This window comes from Tachypleus tridentatus, chromosome 1 (genome assembly GCF_004210375.1).
Source record: "Tachypleus tridentatus isolate NWPU-2018 chromosome 1, ASM421037v1, whole genome shotgun sequence".
NCBI classification, from domain to species: domain Eukaryota; kingdom Metazoa; phylum Arthropoda; class Merostomata; order Xiphosura; family Limulidae; genus Tachypleus; species Tachypleus tridentatus.
In genome coordinates, this window is record NC_134825.1 from 108798418 (window position 1) to 108822847 (window position 24430).

General features: G+C 34.0%; 2 protein-coding genes across 2 annotated transcripts in view; both read left to right on the forward strand.

Annotated features, from left to right (window-relative positions):
- The first annotated feature begins 6270 nt into the window (after positions 1–6270).
- On the forward strand, positions 6271–11052 carry LOC143257658 (uncharacterized). The gene is made up of 2 exons (XM_076516703.1): positions 6271–6649; positions 9223–11052. Exons 1-2 carry the CDS (start codon positions 6583–6585, stop codon positions 9729–9731), a joined length of 576 nt encoding a protein of 191 aa, XP_076372818.1. The 5' UTR covers positions 6271–6582; the 3' UTR covers positions 9732–11052.
- A 4220-nt stretch (positions 11053–15272) lies between these two features.
- Positions 15273–24430, forward strand: part of LOC143232881 ((Lyso)-N-acylphosphatidylethanolamine lipase-like) — a 136440-nt gene continuing 127282 nt past the window's right edge. Inside the window, exons 1-5 of the mRNA XM_076468890.1 lie at positions 15273–15719; positions 17013–17155; positions 19320–19604; positions 22047–22307; positions 22734–22848. Of these exons, the coding sequence (XP_076325005.1) occupies positions 15670–15719; positions 17013–17155; positions 19320–19604; positions 22047–22307; positions 22734–22848 (854 nt within the window). The 5' untranslated portion in view covers positions 15273–15669. The remainder of the gene's footprint in view (positions 15720–17012; positions 17156–19319; positions 19605–22046; positions 22308–22733; positions 22849–24430) is intronic.

Below are 24430 nucleotides of genomic sequence, written 5' to 3' on the forward strand. Positions count from 1 at the left end.
GTGTATGAATATAGAATAAGTTAGATATTGAGTACAGATATCTTAAACTGCTCTTGTGTAGGATTTATAAAGTTCATACTGAATTTTAGCCACGTAACAATGTAGGAAACATGAGCTATTTTAACCAAAATTTGAAGTTCCCATGTGTAAGTCAGTAAGACTAATTCCATTCATTGAAATTGTAAATTGAGTATTTACAATACTCTGGAGCATAATAACACAACAACAACTACTCGTATGTTAATATATTTAACAATACCACAACACTCTGGAACATAATAACACAACAACAACTACTCGCATGTTAATATATTTAAAAATACCACAATACCCTAGAACATAATAACACAACAACAACTACTCGTATGTTAATATATTTAACAATACCACAACACTCTGGAACATAATAACACAACAACAACTACTCGCATGTTAATATATTTAAAAATACCACAATACCCTAGAACATAATAACACAACAACAACTACTTGTATGTTAATATATTTAACAATACCACAATACTCTGGAACATAATAACACAACAACAACTACTCGTATGTTAATATATTTAACAATACTACAACACTCTGGAACGTAATAACACAATAACAACTACTCGCATGTTAATATATTTAACAATACCACAACACTCTGGAACGTAATAACACAATAACAACTACTCGTATGTTAATATATTTAACAATACCACAATACTCTGGAACATTATAACACAACAACTACTCGCATGGTAATATATTTAACAATATCACAATACTCTGGAACATGATAACACAACAACAAGTACTCATATGGTAATATATTTAACAACACCACAACAGTCTGGAACATAATAACACAACAACAACTACTCGTGTGTTAATATCTTTAACAATACCATAACACTCTGGAACATAATAACACAACAACTACTTACATGTTAATATATTTCACAATACTCTGGGACATAATAACACAACTACTCGCATCTTAATATATTTAACAATACCACTTTTTTTTACATAGTTTTATTTTCTTCTATAATTAGATATCTCAAACACTTACCCTTGTAAAAGGTGATAAAAGTTAATTTTGCTCCACTAGGTGCCGCTAGTGATTCCTGTTTTTGTATTGGTGATTTCCGTTTACTTGGTGTTGGCTTCAATAATTCAACAGTCACAGATAGAATACATTTACGCATTGTTATTCATCGTCTCAGGACTTGTGTTTTTCTTTCCTTTTGTTCGTTACAAGATGCATCTCTGTATTATGGGTACGTATTTTTAATTATAATAAAAAATGTTTTTTTTTATGTTCCTCTGTATAGTTGAAGATTCTCCTTTATTTTATAATGAAAATCGTTAAGACAGTTGAAGGTTATTCATCTTTCTGGAAAATTCTAACACTTAAGTATCTTTATTGATTAATAGTGAACTCAAATCAGATAACAGCGGAGTTATACGTTCCAACTTTCACCAACACAACTTGTTTGATATCACTGCACAACAATTTTGCTTCCTGAAAAGTTTTTGCTAATTGTGATAGGTACCTGGTGGTTATGCACAAATATAGTTTTGGTTTTGCTTCATCACGTAGGAACTCTGAGAAATAAACAGTTAACTGTTTACTGGCAATAACGCATTTAATTGCGTTTATGTTTCTAATACGCTATTAAGTTCAACATAATTAAAAGTGTTTTGCTCCCGATTTTTGTTTGTATTCAATGTCCGATGCGTCACGTTGCAGTGTCCAACAGTAGTCAGCAAGCATTGACGGATTCCAGTTGCCCTGATATCGTTTTTCCATTGTAGCAATATCCTGGTGAAACTGCAGATTTCTAGTAATGGTACGTTATGGGCAAATTTGGATGTGATTTTCGTGATCAGTAGCCCAAAGTGTATAAGGATACCTGGGCGTAGATCCTGGGAGGATGGGGGTATACCGCCCCCCTTCATTTTAGGTGGGGGGTTTGGTGCATACAATTATCCCCCCCTACAGTTTGGTCTGTTGAATTGTTTTATTGCATCACAGAGCTACAAACTGTGTGTTTGTTATTATAATTCTCGTGTTCTTACCAATCGAATTACATAATTAGGTCTAGAAGTAGGCTTTTTCAGTTGCCGAAATGTACCTCTTTAATATAGGCCTCTGTGACTACATGTTTACAGCTTTCAGGTTCACGTAGCCAGAGATTACCAATTTGCAAAATGAACAGTCACATAAGTGGTTGCAAAAATTATCTCCCCCATCGGGTGTAAAAAAACTACGCCCCTGAAGAACACCCAACAGTGTTGAAGAAGCAAAAACTTTGTTGTGCAGTGTTACTTAAATGAATGAAAACGTTAACGTGGTGGCGGAAGAATACAGTTTTAGTTTTCACCTTCTCAGCTAAGCTTCCGCTTCCCTAATTTTTATCAAGTGCAAAGAATTTCGTGATGTTTAATTGTAAATATCTGTTTATTGATAGACAAAATAACATAATAACACATAAACAACTACACGTACGTTCACATCTTTAACAATACTACAACAGTCTTGAACATTATAACACATCAACTACACGTACATTAACGTCTTTAACAATACCACGACACAATACTCATGACCGCTTGTATGATGTTTATTTTGGAATATCTTTTTTTCTTTACAGACAAAATCACCGCCTTTCTCCAGTTGCTATTAGAAGTTGCTCCAACAACCAACCCACCTAGCTAACAGCTGCTATCCTTGGTGTGTTCAAAATTTCTAGAACAAAACGTATATTCTATGAAAAACGGAAAGGAATTCAATCGACGAATGAACATATTTCTGTTTGAACTTTTTCAACATTTTTAAATACTAGATTTTGTACATAACACTGCTACTGTACAAAGGATTCCTGATTAAAAACTACTTTCGAAAGTTTGTAACTGTAAAACAGAACTATATATAATACATAACAATAACTGATAAGTAATTGTTCTAGTTTACCGTGGTCAACTTATACCAAAATCTAAAATATGGATTTCTATGTGTAATTATGAATAAAGAAGTTGAAAAGCATTTATGATTTTTTTTTATTATACAAAGTAGTTGGATGAGACCAATGTACCGTATTTCCCGGCGTAAAAGACATTCCCGTGAGCTACATGTCTACCTTTGAAAGTGTATACCTTATATTACCAGTAATAACGCTATTGTAAGCCTATTCTAGGTGTGTTTTTTGTGTGAGTGCGTGTGTGTAGAAGCCATAATATGGGCTGTGGTAAAAAAAAATTGATTCAGATGAACTCTCAAAGAGAACTACAAAGAACAAGTTTGTTTTGAAATCGTTACACAACAATTAATCAGAAGGGAACCAAAACAAACAATGTTTTGCAAATGGTTGTCGTTATCGGGTGGCGTTTCCACAATTTTACTTTTCATATGTTCTTATAATGTTGCCATATAAATATAAATCGTTTGACGTGAGTAAAAATGTCATTTTTTGATGGATAACAGCAAATTAGACCATCGACTGGTTTATCTTAGCCTACTGTGGAAACACCAATGAATTTTGTGATCAAGTATCTTTATCTTGTTTATTTATTTGTTATTTACTAATAAGTAACTTGTACATTTCATTTTCGGTTGCAGGGGGCTTGGATTACTGTCCAGTATCGAAACACTTCCTCTAGGCCAGTGGTTCTTAACCTTGTTGGAGGTACTGAACCCCGGAAGTTTCGTAATTGGAAAAATAAAATGATTTTTTTCAAGTTCAAAACATAAGTAGGTATTTTATTAGTACACAAAATAAACCATGCATCAGTTGCACACAATATCACAGTGTTCAAAGAACAAAACCAAAAAAACATGAATTTCACACAAAAACAAACCATAACTCAATGAATATTTGCTGCAAATCAATGTGACTTTTGCTGTTGCCTTTCAGAAACAAGTTCTGCTGATGATGGTGTCATTTGAAAGAGGCATTTGGGATAACTTATTTTCAGCAGCTTTCCTCAGCATGATATTCGCCATCTTCAATACAACTGGTTTTACGAGTGCTTCACCAATGGCGTGTGGTTTGCTCTGCTTTGCGATCATGTACACAACTTCGTACGATGCTGTGAGGATCGGTTTGTCGATGGGTACAAAGTCGAGAACAGGCAAAGTAGCCTTTTCATCGAACCTGGCTCTCCTTACCTTGAATTTAGCAAGCGTTGTGTTCTTGTATTTCCCATCTTCATACAGCTTTAGGGAGTGTTCTCTTAGTTTTGCCGGTGCTGGACTAGAATTGCTCAACTTGGCATTGCAAATCATGCATTGAGGACGCTGACTCCCATCATGTTCCGTTATACACGTGAATCCATATTGTACGTATTCGTCCGACCACTTTCTGTTTTTGCTTGACATAGGTAGTATGAAGGGATTGAAAGATTAGGAAAAAAAATCACAAATGACGCACGATTACTACAGTTATAAGTCGACTGCTAAGCGCACGAAGTCCCCTGCAGCACAGATATTAAGGCCAAGTGATGTGACGTGATCAGCCGCTGCCAATGATGGCCAAGTGAAGCATGACGTCACGAATCATACGAGTGGGGTTAACGGAACGGACACACACTCATATATATGTAAATTCGGCTCGTTTGGGTTGAGAAAACACGCTACGTAGAAGAGCGAACAACGTTTCAACCTTCTTCGGTTGTGAACCTGACGATGACCTAAGAAGGTCGAAACGTTGTTCGCTCTTCTACGTAGGGTGTTTTCTCAACCAAAACGATCCGATTTTATATATGTATTTCTCTACAAGTGGGTTTTCTCGACATCACGGACACACACTCAGTGTGTGTGTCTTGACCTTCGCCGAAACCCTGAAACTGACTCACCGAACCCTTGGGGTTCGATTGAACCCAGGTTAAGAACCCCTGCTCTAGGCTTAGATTTAGGCCTATGAGTAACGCAACCTTCGGCGTGGGACACGTAGGGTAAATTTTTGAGCCTTATTTTGGAGTTAAAATAGCGGTTTTGACTCCGGAAAATATGGTAGTTTTTAATTTAATAGACAACTCAACATCGTATTTCTGTGTGGTATACGTTTTTAACCAGAACAAAGTGTCTTTTTTGTATTACTATACAATCGAAATTAGGAGTTATGGACAGGTTATTCCTCTTTAACTTTGTTTTATTTGAACTTCTCACATTTTTAATTTAAGATATTCAAAACAAAAGTAGAAAATGAAAGAGATAAAGAAAGAAGAAACTAAACCACGTTTTCAAAAGTAAATACCAAAAATTATTTGAAAATAGGTGCTTGTTGCCGCGTGGATGTATTTAGGCCTAAAATGTTTAGATTGAGATCAAACAAGGTGGAAGCTGTCTGTTCAAATTATTCACTTTTTCTGCCATTTGAGTCATACAGTTGGTAATATATTTCTCTAATTCGGTTTTCCTTATAATGTAGCATCGAACCAGTTTCAACTGAATCTGTCCTGTTGCCATCTATATATTGTGTATATATCGTTTGCAGTACTCCATATTTATCACAAAATACAGGAATATTAAATATTTTTCAGTGTTATCTTATATATCAGAAGGCTGATAAAACTTCACATTCACTTGAATGTTACCTTATGAACCAGAAAGTTGGCAAGTCCACAGACAGAGTTTACTATTGTCTTACAAACCATAAACAAGACCCCAGTTTCTCAACTACTTAGTAAATATACAGCACATTTCTCTCTTCGCAAGTTTGTTTCTTGTCATATATGACGTAATGAATTAATATCTCCATAGTTTGTTTCTCAAATTAAAAATTACCATAAAACGTGTTTAAAATAACTTGTATAATTTCAGTATTTCTGGTATGTTCCATTTGTTTGCTTAACGTTTTTATATACAAATATTTTGACCTTCGAAATTTGTAAGATAATAACTCACCAACATTTCTCACTGAAAATTTACTAAGCATAAATTTATTCTGAAGACGGCTGGATGGGTATTACAACTTTAATTAAAATAAAGTGCAAAATAACGTTTCTCAGGTCATCTTCTGGTTAATAAGCCGTCTTGAGAAAATATTTTTACTTCAAGTTGGTTTATCGTCATCACGAATTTACTAAGTTTGATTATACTCAACTTAAAAGGCTCAAACTGCTATATCAAGATGTTATCGAGTGTCCCTTTACACTAAATGAAAGTCTAAATATTAAAATTTGAAATGTATTTAAAACTGTCCTTTTTTCTTTCTTTTTGACGTCACACACGTGATTGTATCAACGAGATGGGGTTCGAGCTGTTTGTTAAGTGTCAATATAATGTTACATGGTCTGTTTCGTTAGGTGTTTTAAGTGTACTAATATAGCAGGTGTGTTTTCTTTGTATCTACGGGGCTGCATGTTTGTTTTCACTTCTGGTTTGTTACGGATCACACACGTGAAATTGGAATTATATATCTATATCTTTCCGCTGTGAAAAGTCGGTAAACATTTTGTGTGACGTGTTCTTGAAATATGCTGTCTCGTTGTCAATGTAATTTCCAGCAGGTGTGAGTGAGTTGTATTTGTGGTTACGACAGAGAAGAGAGGGCTTTATGATATTCGTATAAAATTAAAACCTTAGTGATGCATATCTCTGTACTACTGTCCGCATTCTTGTTTACTGTGCCGTATTTTGAAGTTTTTGGAGAACGTAAGTCAAAAGATTTAAATTCTATATTGTCATAAAGAAGTGAAAACTTAAAACCGAGAAAACCACAGTGGTGGCATGCATTTTTTCCCTCCACTTCTTTTGTCAGAAACAAACCGATTAGATTTAATTGAATGGACGGTCTGTTGTGGAAACAGTCTATTCAACTAAGCAACCTAAACCTAAACAACCTGTCAGAGGACTGACAAACATTAGCACGATCCGTTTGTGGTGTTTTAGATATGAGGTCTGAAGAAATGTATTGTTACTAAATTTAGATCTGGCTCGGATCTAGTTTCACTTCTTTGAAGAAAAAAAAAAAAAAAGTTTACCTATGTTGCTCCTGAAATGCTTTTATTGATTGGGTCTGTGCTGGAAAGTAACATACATGTCCGTTTTGGCTGGACCAAAGATACGATCTCGGTCGATTAGTGTCGTCTTCCCAGAAATGGAAGTGACATGCGCTGGAAACAAATGCGAAAAGCAGTTATGGACAGTTGTAAGCCTTGATGTATTGTAAAAAATGTATTACTGACAGTAAAACATGGTGTATTGTAAAAAATATGCTATTTACAGTAAAACATGGTATATCTGATTTTGTAAATATTTTGAACGTGTATTAAATGTTTTTAGCATCAGTTGAACAAGTGTAGCAGAACAAAGCTGTGAATATACCTATACTAACTTGTAACAAGTGTAACAGAACAAAGCTGTGAATATACCTAAACTAACTTGTAACAAGTGTAGCAGAACAAAGCTGTGAATATACCTACACCAAGTGTAGCAAAAGAAAGCTGTAAATATGCCTATACCAACTTGTAACAGTACAAAGCTGTGAATATGCCTGTACCAGCTTGTAGCAAGTGTAACAAATTAGAGCTTTAGACGTATTTTTTGTTTGTCGTCAAACATAGGATCAAACCTAGAATGTTACCATTATAAATTCTCAAATGTTGAAAGGTTTTTGAGTGGTTATACATAAGTTTTATGTTGTGTAATTACGAACATTTTGTTATTGTCTGTGATGACGTGGTTGATTAATGTATCTCTTTATGAGTTATCCGTCATTAGCTTCCGGCATCAAACCAAAATCGAGTGTCATAACATAAGTTAGCAACTGATATGTATAGATACATATCTTGATATTAATGTGAAATTCTAGCTTCCTTTTGAAATTTTGTGTTGTTTATTTGGGAGTTATTTATATTAATTATATCCTTTATTGTTTTATTAATTAAAATTATCTTTATGCCATTTTTAAGACTTTGAACTACCTTCCAACTAGTACTGTATGAATCGTTTTGACTCAATTTTTATTGTAGTTTGTTTATTGAATTTCGCGCAAAGCTACACTAGGGATATCTTACTAGAGTAAGACTAGAGGGAAGGGAGCTAGTCATCCCCACCCACCGCCAATTCTTGGGCTACTGTTTTACCAACGAATAGTGGAATTGACCGTCACATAATAACGTTCCCACGGCTGAAAGGGCGAGCATGTTTGGTGCGACGGTGATTCGAACCCACGACCCTCAGATTGCGAGTCGAGTGCCTTAACCACCTGGCCATCCACATTGTAGTACTTGATCCAGTAAATATTCAGACCACGATATAAAGACAGGCAGAGATTATCTTCTCAAAACATAATACAAAATTCAGAAGTATAATTAAAGAAATGGGTGTGATTTTCGACTTTGAAGTCACGTGAATTTTACAACCAGTTGTTTGTGTTTTTATTATATTCACACGAAGCTGCTCGTGGTTTAATTGTGCTAGTCGTCCCTAATTTTGAACTTACTGACCAGAAGCAAAGTAGCTAGTCTGTGGCACACACCGGAAATCATTGGGGAATTCTAATGGAATTGAAATATTTGATCGTCACACTTATAACGCACCCACGGCCCCAAAGTATGAAAAGGCAATGAGGTGTAAACCATGAACCAAAGTATTCAAAGTCAAGTATGCGAACTACTGGTTCACACCTGGCTTTTTTTTTTCGGTTAAGTTTATTAGTAGTGTGAAAAACAAAAATATTCTGTGATTTTAACCTGAAAAGTTGTGTGTTTTATGACCCTTTATCTTCATCATAGGTTTATTAAAGAGCAATGCCACGGGCAGTTTTGTACCTAATTAATACGGTTTTATGTTCGTTAAATACTAAATAATAACAATCTTTTTATGTACACGTTTTATTAACAAAGGAATATTTCATTTTTTGGTATTTTATCTTGTGGTGTGCCAGAATAAGTATTGTCCCCTGCTGGTGCAGCGGTAAGTATACGGATTTACAACGCTAAAACCACGGGCTCGATTCCCCTCGGTGGACTCAGCAGATAGCCCGCTGTAGCTTTGCTGTAAGAAAACACACGCAGACACTAAGTATTGTTAGTTTTTGAATTTCATATTCTCAGACACAACATCTTCGATTGTTTTATGCAACAATCATTCAATATTGTTCGTTTTATACCTACGAATAAAAAGACTAGAAATCCTAAAACTCACATTTGAAACAAGTTTTATGGCCAAACTAAAATGAATTTCCAAATCGTATTTTTATCATATTTTTCATCCATCTTCAGGTGACCCGATGAAGTGCAAACTAGACTCTTCAACATTTCTTGTCGATCGCCATGCCACACCGAGAAGGATAAGGAGGCAAGGACATCAAACGGTTCTTGGTAATTTTCCAGTTCTGCCTCGTATCGGAAAGGGCAGCATTATTGGGTTTTATTCTGCTTTGGTAGAGTTAGCCAAAGAGGTGGAAACTTGGGAAAATGAGGGGGATTTCCAGCTGTCGCAGGTGTTTGGATTTTATATGATTTTGAACATTATTTCAGATATGCCTATAATTGCAATGCTCACCAATGTAATCCTTGAAAATGCTATAAATGGAACGATACCATCTGAATCGACAACATCGGCCTTGACAACAACTTCTATTCCTGTTGTGTCTGCAGAAGCACTTCTAGAAACTACAACAAATCCACCCACAACGACCGTGACCACAACTTCACCACCATCAACGACAACACAATCAAATGCATCTTTGACAAATAATATCGTAGATGAGTTGTTAGATTTCTTTTAGGGTCATCGTCTTTCTTGGAATTTATCTTTTATTCTACTTCTGTACTTACAATAAAAGATTTTCCAGGTTTCTCTGTAAACCTCATCTTCCGTTGTTTTTCAAGTTCATCGTGATGACCATTGAAGACAGACATCAGTTTTTCCTCTAACAGTCTTCTGTTCGTGAAAATGATGCTTCTTTAAAGTACATGTCTTGACTTTTCACTTACTCTTCAAGATCGTGACAGATCAAAGGTGCAAAATGGGATGACTTTCAATCTGGTTCCTTCTGCCATCTTTATCGTGAAATACAACCTTAGTTTTTTGTAAACTTGTGAACCTTCGTCGGGGTCAAATATTTATTAATTTTATCGTTAGTAGCACAATTAAATATTTTAAATTTTATCTCAGTGACATTTTGCGCTAGAGGGTTATGTTTGGAAACCATAACCTTCACTTTGAGAATAAGAGTATTGGTCCTGACTAAACTGCTGTTGTCCTGAACACTTAGCTCAGTCAGATTTTCTGATTACATGGGGAAGAATAGTTTCCATGTTTTGCACATGTTACGTTCTGTTTCTCTACATCGTTTAACAATTTTGCTTTTCAAACATTGTTTTCAGAAAAGAGCCGTGACGTATATTCCTCTACCAGTAAATAACCACAACCGTATTGCACTGTCCAACGAATCAAGTGCTAAAAATATCGTCCACAGCTCTACGTCTCGCATCTGGAACAGCACATCACTAAATTAGCATATAAAATTCGTTCTCGTAAAATGTTGTTAACAATCCATTAAACGTTTTTATTAATTATAAGAATATTCTAAGCAGTACATAACATTATTATCAATAACTTATATTAATACTGAGTCAGCAAATAGTATTCCAAAGTTTATAAAGATTAAAATGCAATGATTCATCAATTGGAAACCTTCGCTGTTATCGGTGTTTTCGACCATAATCCCAATAAATTTCACGATGTCCAACTGGTTTAGGATATTTAGGTTACCCTGTATGTTAAGATAACAGACCAAAATAATTTTCATAATTAACAAACAAATATATATGTATATGTGTGTGTACGTATATATTTATTGAAACCAATATTGTTAAAGAAAAAATATATTGATATCAATATGCGTACAATATTCACACTCTAACTTTGTTTCAGTTTGGTATTTGGTGTTTTTTCACAATCATAATTATTCCATTTTAAGGTAAAGGTATGCATAACGGTATGAAGATATAATAGAGTGACTGCACGAAGTGATAGTTTATTTTCATTTCTGGTAAAAACTGTAAAATTATGAGTTATGGAATAAACTCACTATTGGAATCTGATGTCTCATAGCTTTTTTGTTTGTCATATTCTGACATGTATATAAATAGAATCATCGTCTCTTAAAAATAATGAAAGAACTTAACAAACATACAAAACTTTTCTTTTAATCCATAACTTTATTTCAATCCATTTTCTAGTGGTGCTGGAACATTATTCGTGTTCCAGTTACTCTACGAAATGACCAAACAAGTTTCTCTGCAATAATCGAGCATAAAAATGAATCTAAAAATAACACGAACCAGTTTCACAAGTTAAAGGCACGGCATGGCCAGGTGGTTAAGGCACTAGACTCGTAATCTGAAAGTCATGGGTTCGAATCTCCGTCACACCAAACATGCTCGCCTTTCAACCGCGGGGGCGTTATAATGTGACGGTAAATCCCACTATTCGTTGGTAAACGAGTAGCCCAAGAGTTGGCGGTGGGTGGTGATGAATAGTTGCCTTCCCTCTAGTCTTAAACTGAAAAATTAGAGACGGCTAGCTAACACAGATAATCCTCGTGTAGCTTTGCGCGAAATTAAAAAAGAAACAAGTTAATATTTAGTCAGTGCACCCTTGTATTTCAGTACTGCTTTATATCGACAATTTGTCCAGATATTCCCGAGTGATTGACTACTATCCTTCTTTGGGTACTTCATAAAATCCATATTATGGGTTTGGTTTGAGACCTATTAATTCAGCTCATAAATTTTCAATCCCATTGATTTCATGTAAGTGATCGGACCATTCCACAACACTGATTCTCTTATTTATAAAATATCTTTTAACAAGTTCACAATTACAGAGATACTTGTATCTCAGAACGGCCTGTATGGGTCGTTGTTGTTTTTGAATTTCGCGCAAAGCTACTCGAGGGCTATCTGCGCTAGCTGTTCCTAATTTTGTAGTGAAAGACTTGAGGGAAGGCAGCTAGTCATCACCACCAACCGCCAACTCTTGGGCTACTCTTTTACCAACGAATAGTGGGATTGACCGTTAAATTATAACGCCCCCACGGCTGAAAGGGCGAGCATGTTTGGTGCGGCGGGGATTCGAACCCGCGACCCTCAGATTACGAGTCGAACGCCTTAACCCATCTGGCCCTGCCGGACCCCGCTGGTATGGGTATTAACACTTTTACTAATAAAGCAGAGACAATGTTTCGACCAGTCGTTCTGAGATACATTTTTACTTCAAGTGGGTTTCTCGTCATCAAGAATTACAAAAAAACTTTATTCATCATTTATAGATAAATTGAAATAAGAATATATGAGAAACTACAGCGGTACAGAACACATTATATAATAAAATGTAACTAAAATAATCAAAAGTTCTGAATTTGAGATCATATTTGAGCAATTCTTGTCGAGAGCGTTGTAAAAATATAGTTTTATATATTGTTCTGCTGTCCAATAAAAGATATAACAAATTAACATTTTCAAGGGACGCTGTTTTTATGTCCACCCTTGTATGTTTATACATAATTAGGTTAATTACTATAATATACTGAAGAAAATGTAAATTCATTTATGCAAGTACCATGACAGAAGAAATAGTTATATATTACCCGAAATTAATTATGAAATGCAAATATAAAGAGCTATATCATACAACAGGAGATTTCAGTGTTTTGGTTTGTTTTAAATTTCGCGCAAAGTTGCACGAGGGTTATCTGTGCTAGCCGTCCCTAATTTAAAAGTGTAAGACTAGAGGGAAGGCTACTCATTTACCAACGAATAGTGGAACTGCCTGTAACATTATAACATCCCCACGGCTGAATGGGCGAGTATGTTTGGTGCGATGGGGATTCGAACTTGCGACCCTCGAATTACGAGTCGAGTGCTTTAATCACCGGGCCTACTTTCGATAATACTATATTATCACTATCATTCATTTACTTTATTGCGTTTCATATTTTTATATTATAGCAAATAAATCACTCTTAACTCCTTCTAGCTTTTTTAAATTCATAATAATAATTTTATATTCATTCTATTACAGTGAAATATGCGGTTTGTTAAACTAGTTTCATTCGTTCACACTACTTAGCTTCTCGTGGTGGCCTTCCAATAACTAGAACAAATTTGATAAAATTAAAATTCACAAAGTTAATCTACTTCACACCGATACAGCAGTTTAATAATATAAATGGTGTCTCCCCGGCACTTACTTTTTTCAGACGTTCTTAATAACAGTTTTCCGTTGGAACAGTGATAAATTACAAGTTTAAGATCCATTCTAGACTCCAAGGGGCCGCTAAAACAAACAATCTTACTAATGACGAGCTGGTGTACTCGACCCCTGGACGGAAGTTATGGAAGTTCATCATCAATGAAAGTTTATCTTAGAACATGAACAGTTGATTATATGTAATTGTAGGAACGTCCATAAAAACTTAAAAACACAAAATTTGAAGCCGTAAGGTTGCATGTATCTCTACATGAACCCACAGAACCTTGCAATAGGTCTGGTGAAGATCTATCTGAGGAGGCGAAGTACCATTAAAAAAAAAAAGAAACAAACTTAGAAACCGCAAAACTGAAAATTTGCACGTACCCTGGCATGGACCTAATGAATCTTCATGTAATTCTGGTGAAGGTCCATCCACACCTTGTAAAGTATTGGGTCATCCATTAAGTAATGTCAGATTTTAAGTTCATGAAAAGGAAAAGGATTTCAAACACTTTTAATGTTATTAAATCAGTAATGTATGTTCCATTACTATTAATTACTTCCTGCCAATGATTCACAAGCTTCTGAACCTCACTTTTATACAATTCTTGGGGTTTGGAAGAAAAAAATGTAGAAAGGGTAGTTTTGACATCTTCATGTGTTCCAAGCTCTTTTTTCCATCAAGATAGCCCTGAAAACTTCAGAATAGACGATAATCAGACGGGGCAAGGTCTGGAGAATAAAAAGGATGTGGAAGTTTTTCTCAGTCTAGCTCTTCAATCTTTACAGATGTGATCCTGTATGAGACCGTGCATCATCCTGGTGTAACACAACACCTTTACGATTGATCAAAGCAGACCTCTTTTCTTTTAATGCAACGTTCAAGCTCTCTAAATGTTGACAATAGAAGTTTGATGTAATCGTTGCAATGGCTGGCAGCAACTTAAATTGGATCACACCAATAATATTCCACCAAACGCTTAAAACTGAAATAGAAACCTTTATAACCCGAGCGCTCTCGAAAGGTGGACCTTTCTTCTTTAGGGGAAATCTGGGAATAATTAAATCCATTTTTCATCTCCAGTTACTAACCTGTCCAAAAAAGATAAGTTATGTTCACGAGAGTACAGAGAAGTGCAAATGTCCACTCTTGCTCTAAGGTTGGCTTCTGTCAAATCTGTCAGCATTTTCCAAGTTTTGACACCTTTCCAAGCTGTTGCAGATGACAATGAATTGTTGAATGGGTTGAATTAAGCTTCTGTGCTAGTTCTTCAACTGTTACAGCACAATCTTCATCAAGTACAGCCAGCAACAAGTCGTCATTAAACTCAACAGGACGACCTAAACGAGGCGCATCACTTAAGCTGTAGTGACCTGATCTGAACTTCTGAAACCACCTTCGACATTTTCTTTCATTGAGAGACTCCGCACCATAACCATCTTGAATGTTTCGTATAGTTTCTTCTGCACTATTGCCTTTTTTAAACTCATAAAGCATTATTTGCCTAATGCGCTCCTCAGACACGTCCATCTTCATAAGGGCTTATTTGATTAGTGAGCTGAAAAAGTGGAGTTTGGTTTGTTTCATTTGTCTGAACATTTTTATACACTTTCTACTACATATTTCAGTCATTAAAGTCTTCTTCAAAGACAGAAATGATGATGAACTTTCTGTGCTGAATTTTCGGACATTACGTATGAGATGACCTGACAGTTACAAGGGCATACAACAGAAAGTACTATTATATTTATATAGCTTACATACTATTAAATATTTGAATTTATATGAAAATCATTGTGGCTGACAAACGCCCTTTTTCTGACTGATTGAAATTTAAATTGTTTGCACCAGATGAAAGTAGCAAGCGTTAAACTGGCTGTACTGTTATTGTTTATGTTAAGAAAGATGAAATAGGACTGATAATTATGAACTATTTCATTATATAAAAATATCAGGAAGTTAGATAAGTTATTTATTTAAAATTTATATTGAAAGTATATTTCTTAAAATTGAAATATTACTTCTAGAGTTAAATTTAAGCTAAAATGCCAAAATATTTTACAGACCGCAGTTAATAAAATGATTAAGATGGCGTTAGTTTATTTATTTTACAGACCTTGATCGATAACACGTTTCTGACCTGTAATCTTAACTTTTCATTGTGTTACATGTAGTTTGTGAGAGATTACGCTGTAACTTGACCTAGTTTTATCATTGATAAATGAGTTTTTTCACATATATATTATACACGCCAGCAACTTTTAGAAATGTGTAGTTAACTAATCCTCTCTATTTTGTAACTTGTACCCTAAATTCGCGAGGCTAAGGTGAAAAAAAGTCAAAGGCGACAGCTTTTGCTTGAAAAAGAAAAAAAAACAACTTATAAAGTCAGTAAGTTTGTCGTAATTCATAGTGTTACTATTTGAAGTAATTTATTTATCAGTTATTATGATAATAATAATTTATGGGAAATAAATCAAAGCAGACGGATAATTTCACATCAACTAGTGAAGGGTAAGTTACAGAGCTATAGTTTCGGAGTTTTAATTGTAAAATTATTGCGACTTTGTCATTATTGAATATAGATTAACTTGATTAATTATACGTACATTTTTTAATTTAAGATCTGCTACTAAAGTATATAGTTGGCTGTTCTTATTTTTAATCTTTATTAAAAAACTATATTACATCTAATATTTACGATGAATGTACCACAGAATGTTAGAAAAAACTTAAACAACATTTGAACTTTTTGTTTTAACAATATTTCAAAAACATCCTTAACTGTAGTAATTTGATAGTTATAACACTTACTAACATTTACGTTACATAATTCGTAATTTTGTCAGAATTGAGATTAATAAAATAAACATTATTAAAATGTGTGTATATTTTAAAACAGCGAATCAGTTATGTATTTAGTCCATAAACTAATGTAAACAACATTAGTGAAACTTTAAACTGTTAACAGTGGGTGATGCCTCCTGGGGCTGAAACCATCCCAAAATCTGTGCCTTAGCTTCCCCTGGAGGAGTGTTGCATCCTCAATCACCAACATAGTGAAGGTGACAACATGTGGATTAGAAAGAAACCATTAGGTTCTCCAAGATTATGTTTTCACACCCATCCTCGAGGAAATGGAAACAAATATTGAAACATATTTTTAGTTTTCAGAACTCTGTAAATTTCCTTATCAACCCCCGCAAGGCATTGCCCTCTGTTAATGCAAATTAAAAGAGTTAATTTGTAAGCAAATTACCCTTTTAAATCACCTGGAACTTGTTCTTTTATAATCAGTACAGAGAAGTTGGAGGCCTTCAAGTACACAAAGATGATAGAGTCCTTCTTTTGGCCTCATGTCAATGATTCCTGGATTAACTTTCATCATAAGTTTTATAGAGTTACACTGTAATATTAACAGTTTATATTAAAGATATGTGTGTATTTGTGCTGACATCGGCCAACCATCATTAAACTTCTTTTGGTTTAATATCTTAAGGTGTTAAAGTGGTCAAATTCACTTGTCTTTCAGGCTTTAAATAATCAGTGTATCTAACCAAATGATTAAAGTATAGAACAACATGTATTTTTTGAAGTAATTAGTGTTATATTTTAATGGAAAAACTGAGAGATTCGGGACTTGAAATAATCTTTTAACTAGAAATGAGCTTGTATTTAGCAAATGTACAGTGTTTACTTTCATTTGTATTGTCTCATTCATCAAATGGGTATTCTTTTAACTAGAAATGAGCCTATATTTAGCAAATGTACAGTGTTTACCTTCATTTTTATTGTCTCATTCATCAGGTTGGTTGTTTCAATAGTGGGGCTGATAGTGAATGTATTTATGATACTTTGGAAATTTGTTCCTAATTGGGCGAAGGGCTGGATTCGTTGGTGCCCAACTTCAGTTGAAGAACTAGCAGCCTCAGAGCAAAGAGTTTTTTCGTGTAAGTGTTGTAGACTTTTAACTTGAACAGTTCTAGTCCAGGTTGTCAACTTACCTGTGTGTGAAGTGTTATTAGCTGTATAACAGTGATTATATATTTGATATATTGATTTATATGAATTATGTTTTTCTTTATAAAATGGTAGCATAATAATTGGTTTAAAAACAAATTAATTTAAAGAATAAACAAGATGGATGGAACATAAGAACCATGTAGATACATTCTTTTTGTGTGAGGATAATTAGTCTGTGTCCCATGTTGTGTGAAGACATGCATTTGTGTTCCATGTTGTGTGAGATGTGTCTATGCCCCATATATATGTAAAAATGGCTGGTATGGGTTGCGAAAATTTTTTTATGTAGAGGAGCAAACAATGTTTCGACCTTCTTTGGTCATCGTCAGGTTCATAAACAAAGAAAGTGGTAACTGACCGATAGCTGACCGCATGTTTGAAGGGGGTTGTGTAACTGAGTGTAGGAATGTACAGGGGGTGCTTAGATGTTAGATATATTTATTAATATAGGTATAAAAGTGTTCCTTTGTATTGGTTTATTTTGGGCTTGAGTTGTTGTGTAAGTAAGGCTTCTTTAATTTTGTGTTTGTTTATGTTTGTTTCTTTATTTAGTATTTGAGTGTTTTCTATGGTTATGTTGTGTTTATTTGACTTGCAGTGTTCGAAAACGTGTGAAGGTGACTTTTTATGTTCTTTGAATCTGGTTTTATTTTTCTACTTGTTTCTCCGATATAGAATTTGTGGCAGTTTTCACATTGTATTTTATAAATAATGTCTATGTCCCATGTTGTGTAATGATGTATCTATGTCCCAGCAGAGAAGTTGGAATTGTTTATAAAGTTCATTCTTGGATTTTTAACATTTTCTTTATAGCTGTGTGGCACGTTTATTCACATTTTATTTTCATGTTTTTGTAGACTTTTAAGTTTAAAGATATACAACATTTTATTTTATTATATTATTATTGGGAAGGTTACAAAGACAGGAGAAAACTTGAAATAGAAATCTTTTTTTCTTTTTTATAAGGTATATTTTTATCTCATCATTTTTCAGAATAGTTTTAGTTTATAAGTTTAATTATATTAAATATTACTCCCGTAAATATTAATTATATTAAATATTACTCCTGTAAATATTAATTATATTAAATATGACTCCTGTAAATATTAATTATATTAAATATTACTCCTGTAAATATTGTTTTATTTGTAGCTAATCAGGAAGCATCTTAGTTATTTGCTCTTCGATGTTACGGGGTCAAACTTGAGGTCCTGGAGGCCTCTGTATGTCGGGTAATAACATTCAAGTATTAATCGTGATGAAATATCACACACAACAGATAACATATTACACGTCATGAAGATAAGGAAATATAGTGATGTACAAGGAGGTGACAGTTTTGACCCTAGCTACAACTCGGAATATACATCACTGTTACACTCATGTCAGCTACAAGACTAAGTGCTATTACCAACAATGCCAGTGCCACTTTCGTTGTTCTAATATTTAACAGTATAGTGACTGGGATTAAGTTACAGTTTTATGTGTTTTATGTTTTATGTGTTTGATATCTAATTAAAAAACATTAAACTTGTTTTGTTTATCAAACACAAACTTGAAAAAGATCCTGCTTTCTTGATCTCATGAGGGCTGATAGAATATTTCATGAAAACTGTAAACTTAACCAAAGAGAGAGAAGAAAGCTTCTAGATTGCCAGTTGCTTAGTTTCAAATTAATTTAGAAACAGTTCACTGACTGTTACATAACGTCAGTAAGTATTCCTTTAACCAGTAGGTATCAATAAACAACTTCTGTTACATGTGTTTACATTGTTTAACAATGTTTTTATGTTACGTGTGTTTACATTGTTTAACAAGGTTTTTATGTTACATGTGTTTACATTGTTTAACAAGGTTTTTATGTTACGTGTGTTTACATTGTTTAACAATGTTTTTATGTTACGTGTGTTTACATTGTTTAACGAGGTTTTTATGTTACGTGTGTTTACATTTTTTAACGAGGTTTTTATGTTACGTGTGTTTACATTGTTTAACGAGGTTTTTATGTTACGTGTGTTTACATTGTTTAACGAGGTTTTTATGTTACGTGTGTTTACATTGTTTAACAAGGTTTTTGAATTCATGTTTCAGTTATCAATAAGAAATGTGACAGCCAATTCGTTAATGTGGGAAGATTGTGGACACTGGAAGACAACAGAATGTGGACCATCAAAGTAAATGCAGATCAGAGAAATGACCGTTTACCAATTGTTCTTCTCCATGGATTTGGGTCTGGTGTTGGATTGTGGGTGTTGAATATTGATAGTATTTCCTCCTTCAGACCCACGTATGCTTTTGATTTGCTGGGATTTGCACAGAGTTCTCGACCAGTATTCAGTTCTGAGCCCTTTGAGGTGGAAAGACAATTTGTTGAAAGTATGGAACATTATTTCTTTAGATATAACTCATTGCTGAGTTGTATGTTTTAAACAGTTTTGTAGTCAACTGTTTACTGTACTTGAGTGACAGAGGTAAAAACTTAAGAAAATGTATTAAAAATTACAGTTTATTCAAAACGAGAGCATATTCGGTTAAGGTGTAATTAATACAACTTGGACTGTTCTGTCAGAACTGTTGGATTCAGTAAATCATTATTTCAACTCATTAGATTCTTCCTTAGCTTAGTTCTTACAAAGGTAGTAGTTGAAACTTGAGTAATGAACGTTTTATGTGACTTATTAGCAGGAAACATCAGGATAATCCTGAATTAGTAAATGTGAATCTAAGACTGTCAGTTTTCATATCTTTTCTTGTACGGTTCAACTTTCTCTACAGTGTCATAAATGTGTTTTTGTTTTTTTTAATTATATGTTAGCTTGGAATGTGAAAATATTTAATAAAATTGAACCATTTACTGTAGCTTATTAAATTACTGAAAGAAAACTGCACAACTAGCTGATCCAATGGTGATATGAAAATAACACTGTTTTTAATGAAAGTTTTGTGGGTCCAAGCTTTTAAAAATCATTAAGTTTTATCTTTGGAAACATAAAATCCATATTTGGACCAAAAATATTTCTGTCCAAAAGCTAATTACAATTTCTGATGCTTTGTTGAAATATATTTATTTACCAAAGGAACGATATCAGTAAATAGTTTTATAGGTTTTCAATGTATGGTTTGTAAAGAGTGGGTCCCGAGTTGACTTGGTTCTTAAGTTTTCATGCTTCTAATGTTAAAAAATTTGAGTTTCAACATGTTTTGGGACAGCACAAATGGTCCAGTTTGTAGCTTTGCACCTGATGAAGATAAAAAACAACACTTTGTAACTTTGTATTTTTTGTTACTTTTAAACTGTCAGATTATCTTCAATCTAATATTTTTTGGTTTTTACTCAATTTGAAATTAAACACTGGGTTGTTCTACTTGTTATAGCTGGAATACTGTTTATTTACTATGTTTACATTTTCAGAAATTGTAAAAATGGTAGAAAAAAAAGGTTTCTGAACATAACTAAATAATGCATTAGAGTAATAAATAATAGAATAAAAGTTATGACACCTCTCTAAATCATGACAAACTTTCTGATAAAGGTAATTATTGAGTTTTAAACTAATACTACAGTCCAACCAGCTTTCAAACAGAGGCTTTTACTGATTCAACCAGTAAAACAGTGGTTGTTATTGAATAAGATGCCTGGCTCAACCAGTAAAACAGTGGTTGTCATTGAATAAGTCGCCTGGCTCAACCAGTAAAACAGTGGTTGTTATTGAATAAGTTGCCTGGCTCAACCAGTAAAACAGTGGTTGTTATTGAATAAGTTGCCTGGCTCAACCAGTAAAACAGTGGTTGTTATTGAATACGTTGCCTGGCTCAACCAGTAAAACAATGGTTGTTATTGAATAAGTTGCCTGGCTCAACCAGTAAAACAGTGGTTGTTATTGAATAAGTCGCCTGGCTCAACCAGTAAAACAGTGGTTGTTATTGAATAAGTCATCTGGCTGAACCAGTGAAACAGTGGTTGTCATTGAATAAGTCATCTGACTCAACTAGTAAAACAATGGTTGTCATTGAATAAGTCGCCTGGCTCAACCAGTAAAACAGTGGTTGTCATTGAATAAGTCATCTGGCTCAACCAGTAAAACAGTGGTTGTTATTGAATAAGTTGCCTGACTTAACCAGTAAAACAGTGGCTGTCATTGAATAAGTCACCTGGCTCAACCAGTAAAATAATGATTGTCATTGAATAAGTAATCTGAATCAACCAGTAAAGCAGTGGATGGTATCGAGTAAGTGACCTTGCTTGACCCTTAAAACAACATTTGTTATCTTTATAATTAAAAATAACTTCTATGTTGAGAACGCTGTTTAGTGGCTTGCAGAATTTCATATCAGAATTATTTAAAAACAAACCATATGCAATGTGTGTGTATGCGAATCCGCAACCCTCAGATTACGAGTCGCACGCCTTAACATGCTTGGCTATGCCGGGCCTCCTGTGAGGGTCGCGAGTTCTGGCTGTTTTCTCCAGTGTTACCTTTGCCTCGTTCATGAATAATATTAATTATGACCAACTTCACTCCTTCACCCAAAAAGAGTGCAAAAAAAAACCAAACAAAAACCAGCTAAATTCAATAACCTTCCACGAAAGGGGATGAAGAGGAACCACAATGTTCCTGAACACCCCAGTTGGAAAGAGAATTCTTCTGATTTCTCTCTCTCTAAACTAAATCCCTGCCACGTTAGTTTGCGTTTGCATTTGTGTGTGTATGTGTGTTTACTTTCTTTGTGTCTGGTGAATTGTTGAAGTGAAACTCAGCAGTGTGTGTGTGTGTGCTTTCTCTACATTTGATGTAATAAATGTCTTTATCTTTGCAGGTATAGAGGCATGGAGAAATAAGGTAGGTCTTAACAGAATGGTTCTCCTAGGCCACAGCTTAGGTGGTTATTTAGCAACTTCATATGCAATGGCTCATCCTGACAGAATAGCTCACTTGATATTGGCTGATCCCTGGGGATTTCCTGAAAGACCAATCACAACAAGTCATCACTATGAACTTCCAATGTGGGTGAAACTAGTTGCTACCATGTTACGCCCATTTAATCCCCTAGCTGCTCTCAGAGTAACTGGACCGTGGGGTGAGCAAACACTTCTAAACATTAAATCTTGGTTTTTAGATCTTAAGTTGAGTGAGGTTAAAAGTTCCCTAGAAAATTCTAAACATAAAACCTAATTGTCTCAAGAGCCATTAAGGTCACAGTTGTAATCTTGTTAAGAAACGTAAGTTAAGAAGGGTCACTTTAAGTGTTATAATGGTTGTGTGTGCAACTGATCCAGTATCATTTAACCTTTTACAGAGAAAGGTTTACACTGAAAGACTAGAAACTCTTACTGTACTGAAACTGTAGCTGACACTGACTAGTGTTTAGTTAACATTCCCTTACATTGTAACATTCAAATATTTAATCAAAATATAAGATGGTTGGTTAAGAACAGTGAAAACTTTACCAAGTTATTATGAAGAATTTTGTTAAACTGCTGGAACATAAATGTCTCTGTTGCAGGTCCACGATTGGTTGAGAAGATTCGACCTGACTTGTGCCAAAAGTTTAACTCTGTTGTTCAAGATAAAGAAGCCATTCCATCATATATATATCACTGTAATGCACAGAAACCAACGTAAGAACTGATTATTTTAATAACTCTACCACGTGTTGTTGTGTTATAATCGTCATTTTTAACAGTATCATTCCTGGCAAGAAATTCTCTACAGCAAACTTCACAACCATAACTCTATTTCAACAGTTATTAACTCAAAAATATCTCACTATTGATACTGTTGTTCTGTGGCGTCGACTTGGTGTGACAAAAATAACAATGGTTGAGAGTATTTCTGTGTACAATTAAAGATTTTCATCTGTAAATGTGTACTTTTTGATTTGTTTAATTTTTTCTGCTCACCAGAGAAAATAGGTTTATATTTGCTGAGAAAATTTCATCCTTTGAGAATTCATTTATCTGTGTCTTTTTCTTCTCATGTGGTTTTTCTTCTGTGTTTGTGGTTTTAGTTTTGCAGTCCTACATTGCAACCACTTTTATAATGTTACAGCATGTAACCTGAACAACTACTAATGAATCTTACGTTTGAAAACATCTGTAGACAAGGGTTAAATACCATTGGATTGAATCTCATTATAAACTGTCTCAACATGGAGTAAATGAAATGTAAAAAATATAGATTTGGGAAGTTTAGAAAATATCTGTAAAAACTACAGGTTTAGGAAGTTTAGAAAACATCTGTAAAATTTACAGGTTTAGGATGTTTAAAAAACATCTGTAAAAACTACATATTTAGGAAGTTTAGAAAACATCTGTAAACACTACATGTTTAAGAAGTTTAGAAAACATCTGCAAAAACTACAGGTTTGGGAAGTTTAGAAAACATCTGTAAAAACTACAGGTTTAGGAAGTTTGGAAAAACATCTGTAAAAAGTACAGGTTTAGGAAGTTTAGAAAACATTGTAAAATTTACAGGTTTAGGATGTTTAAAAAAACTTCTGTAAAAATATATGTTTAGGAAGTTTAGAAAACCCCTGTAAAAACTACATGTTAAGGACATTTAAAAAACATCTGTAAAAACTACATGTTTAGGATGTTTGGAAAACATCTGTAAAATTTACAGGTTTAGGATGTTTAAAAAACATCTGTAAAAACTACATGTTTAAGAAGTTTAGAAAACATCTGTAAAAACTACAGATTTGGGAAGTTTAGAAAACATCTGTAAAAACTACAGCTTTAGGAAGTTTAGAAAACATCTGTAAAATTTACAGGTTTAGGAAGTTTAGAAAGCATCTGTAAAAACTACATGTTTAGGAAGGTTAGAAAACATCTGTAAAAACTACAGGTTTAGGATGTTTAAAAACATCTGTAAAAACTACATGTTTAGAAAGTTTAGAAAACATCTGTAAAAACTACAGGTTTAGGAAGTTTAGAAAACATCTGTAAAAACTACATGTTTAGGATGTTTAGAAAACATTTGTAAAAACTACATGTTTAGGATGTTTAAAAACATCTGTAAAAACTACATGTTTAGGACGTTCAGAAAACATCTATAAAAACTACATGTTTAGGAAGGTTAGAAAACATCTGTAAATACTACAGGTTTAGGACGTTTAAAAACATCTGTAAAAACCACATGTTTAGGAAGTTTAGAAAACAGCTATAAAAACTACATGTTTAGGAAGGTTAGAAAACATCTGTA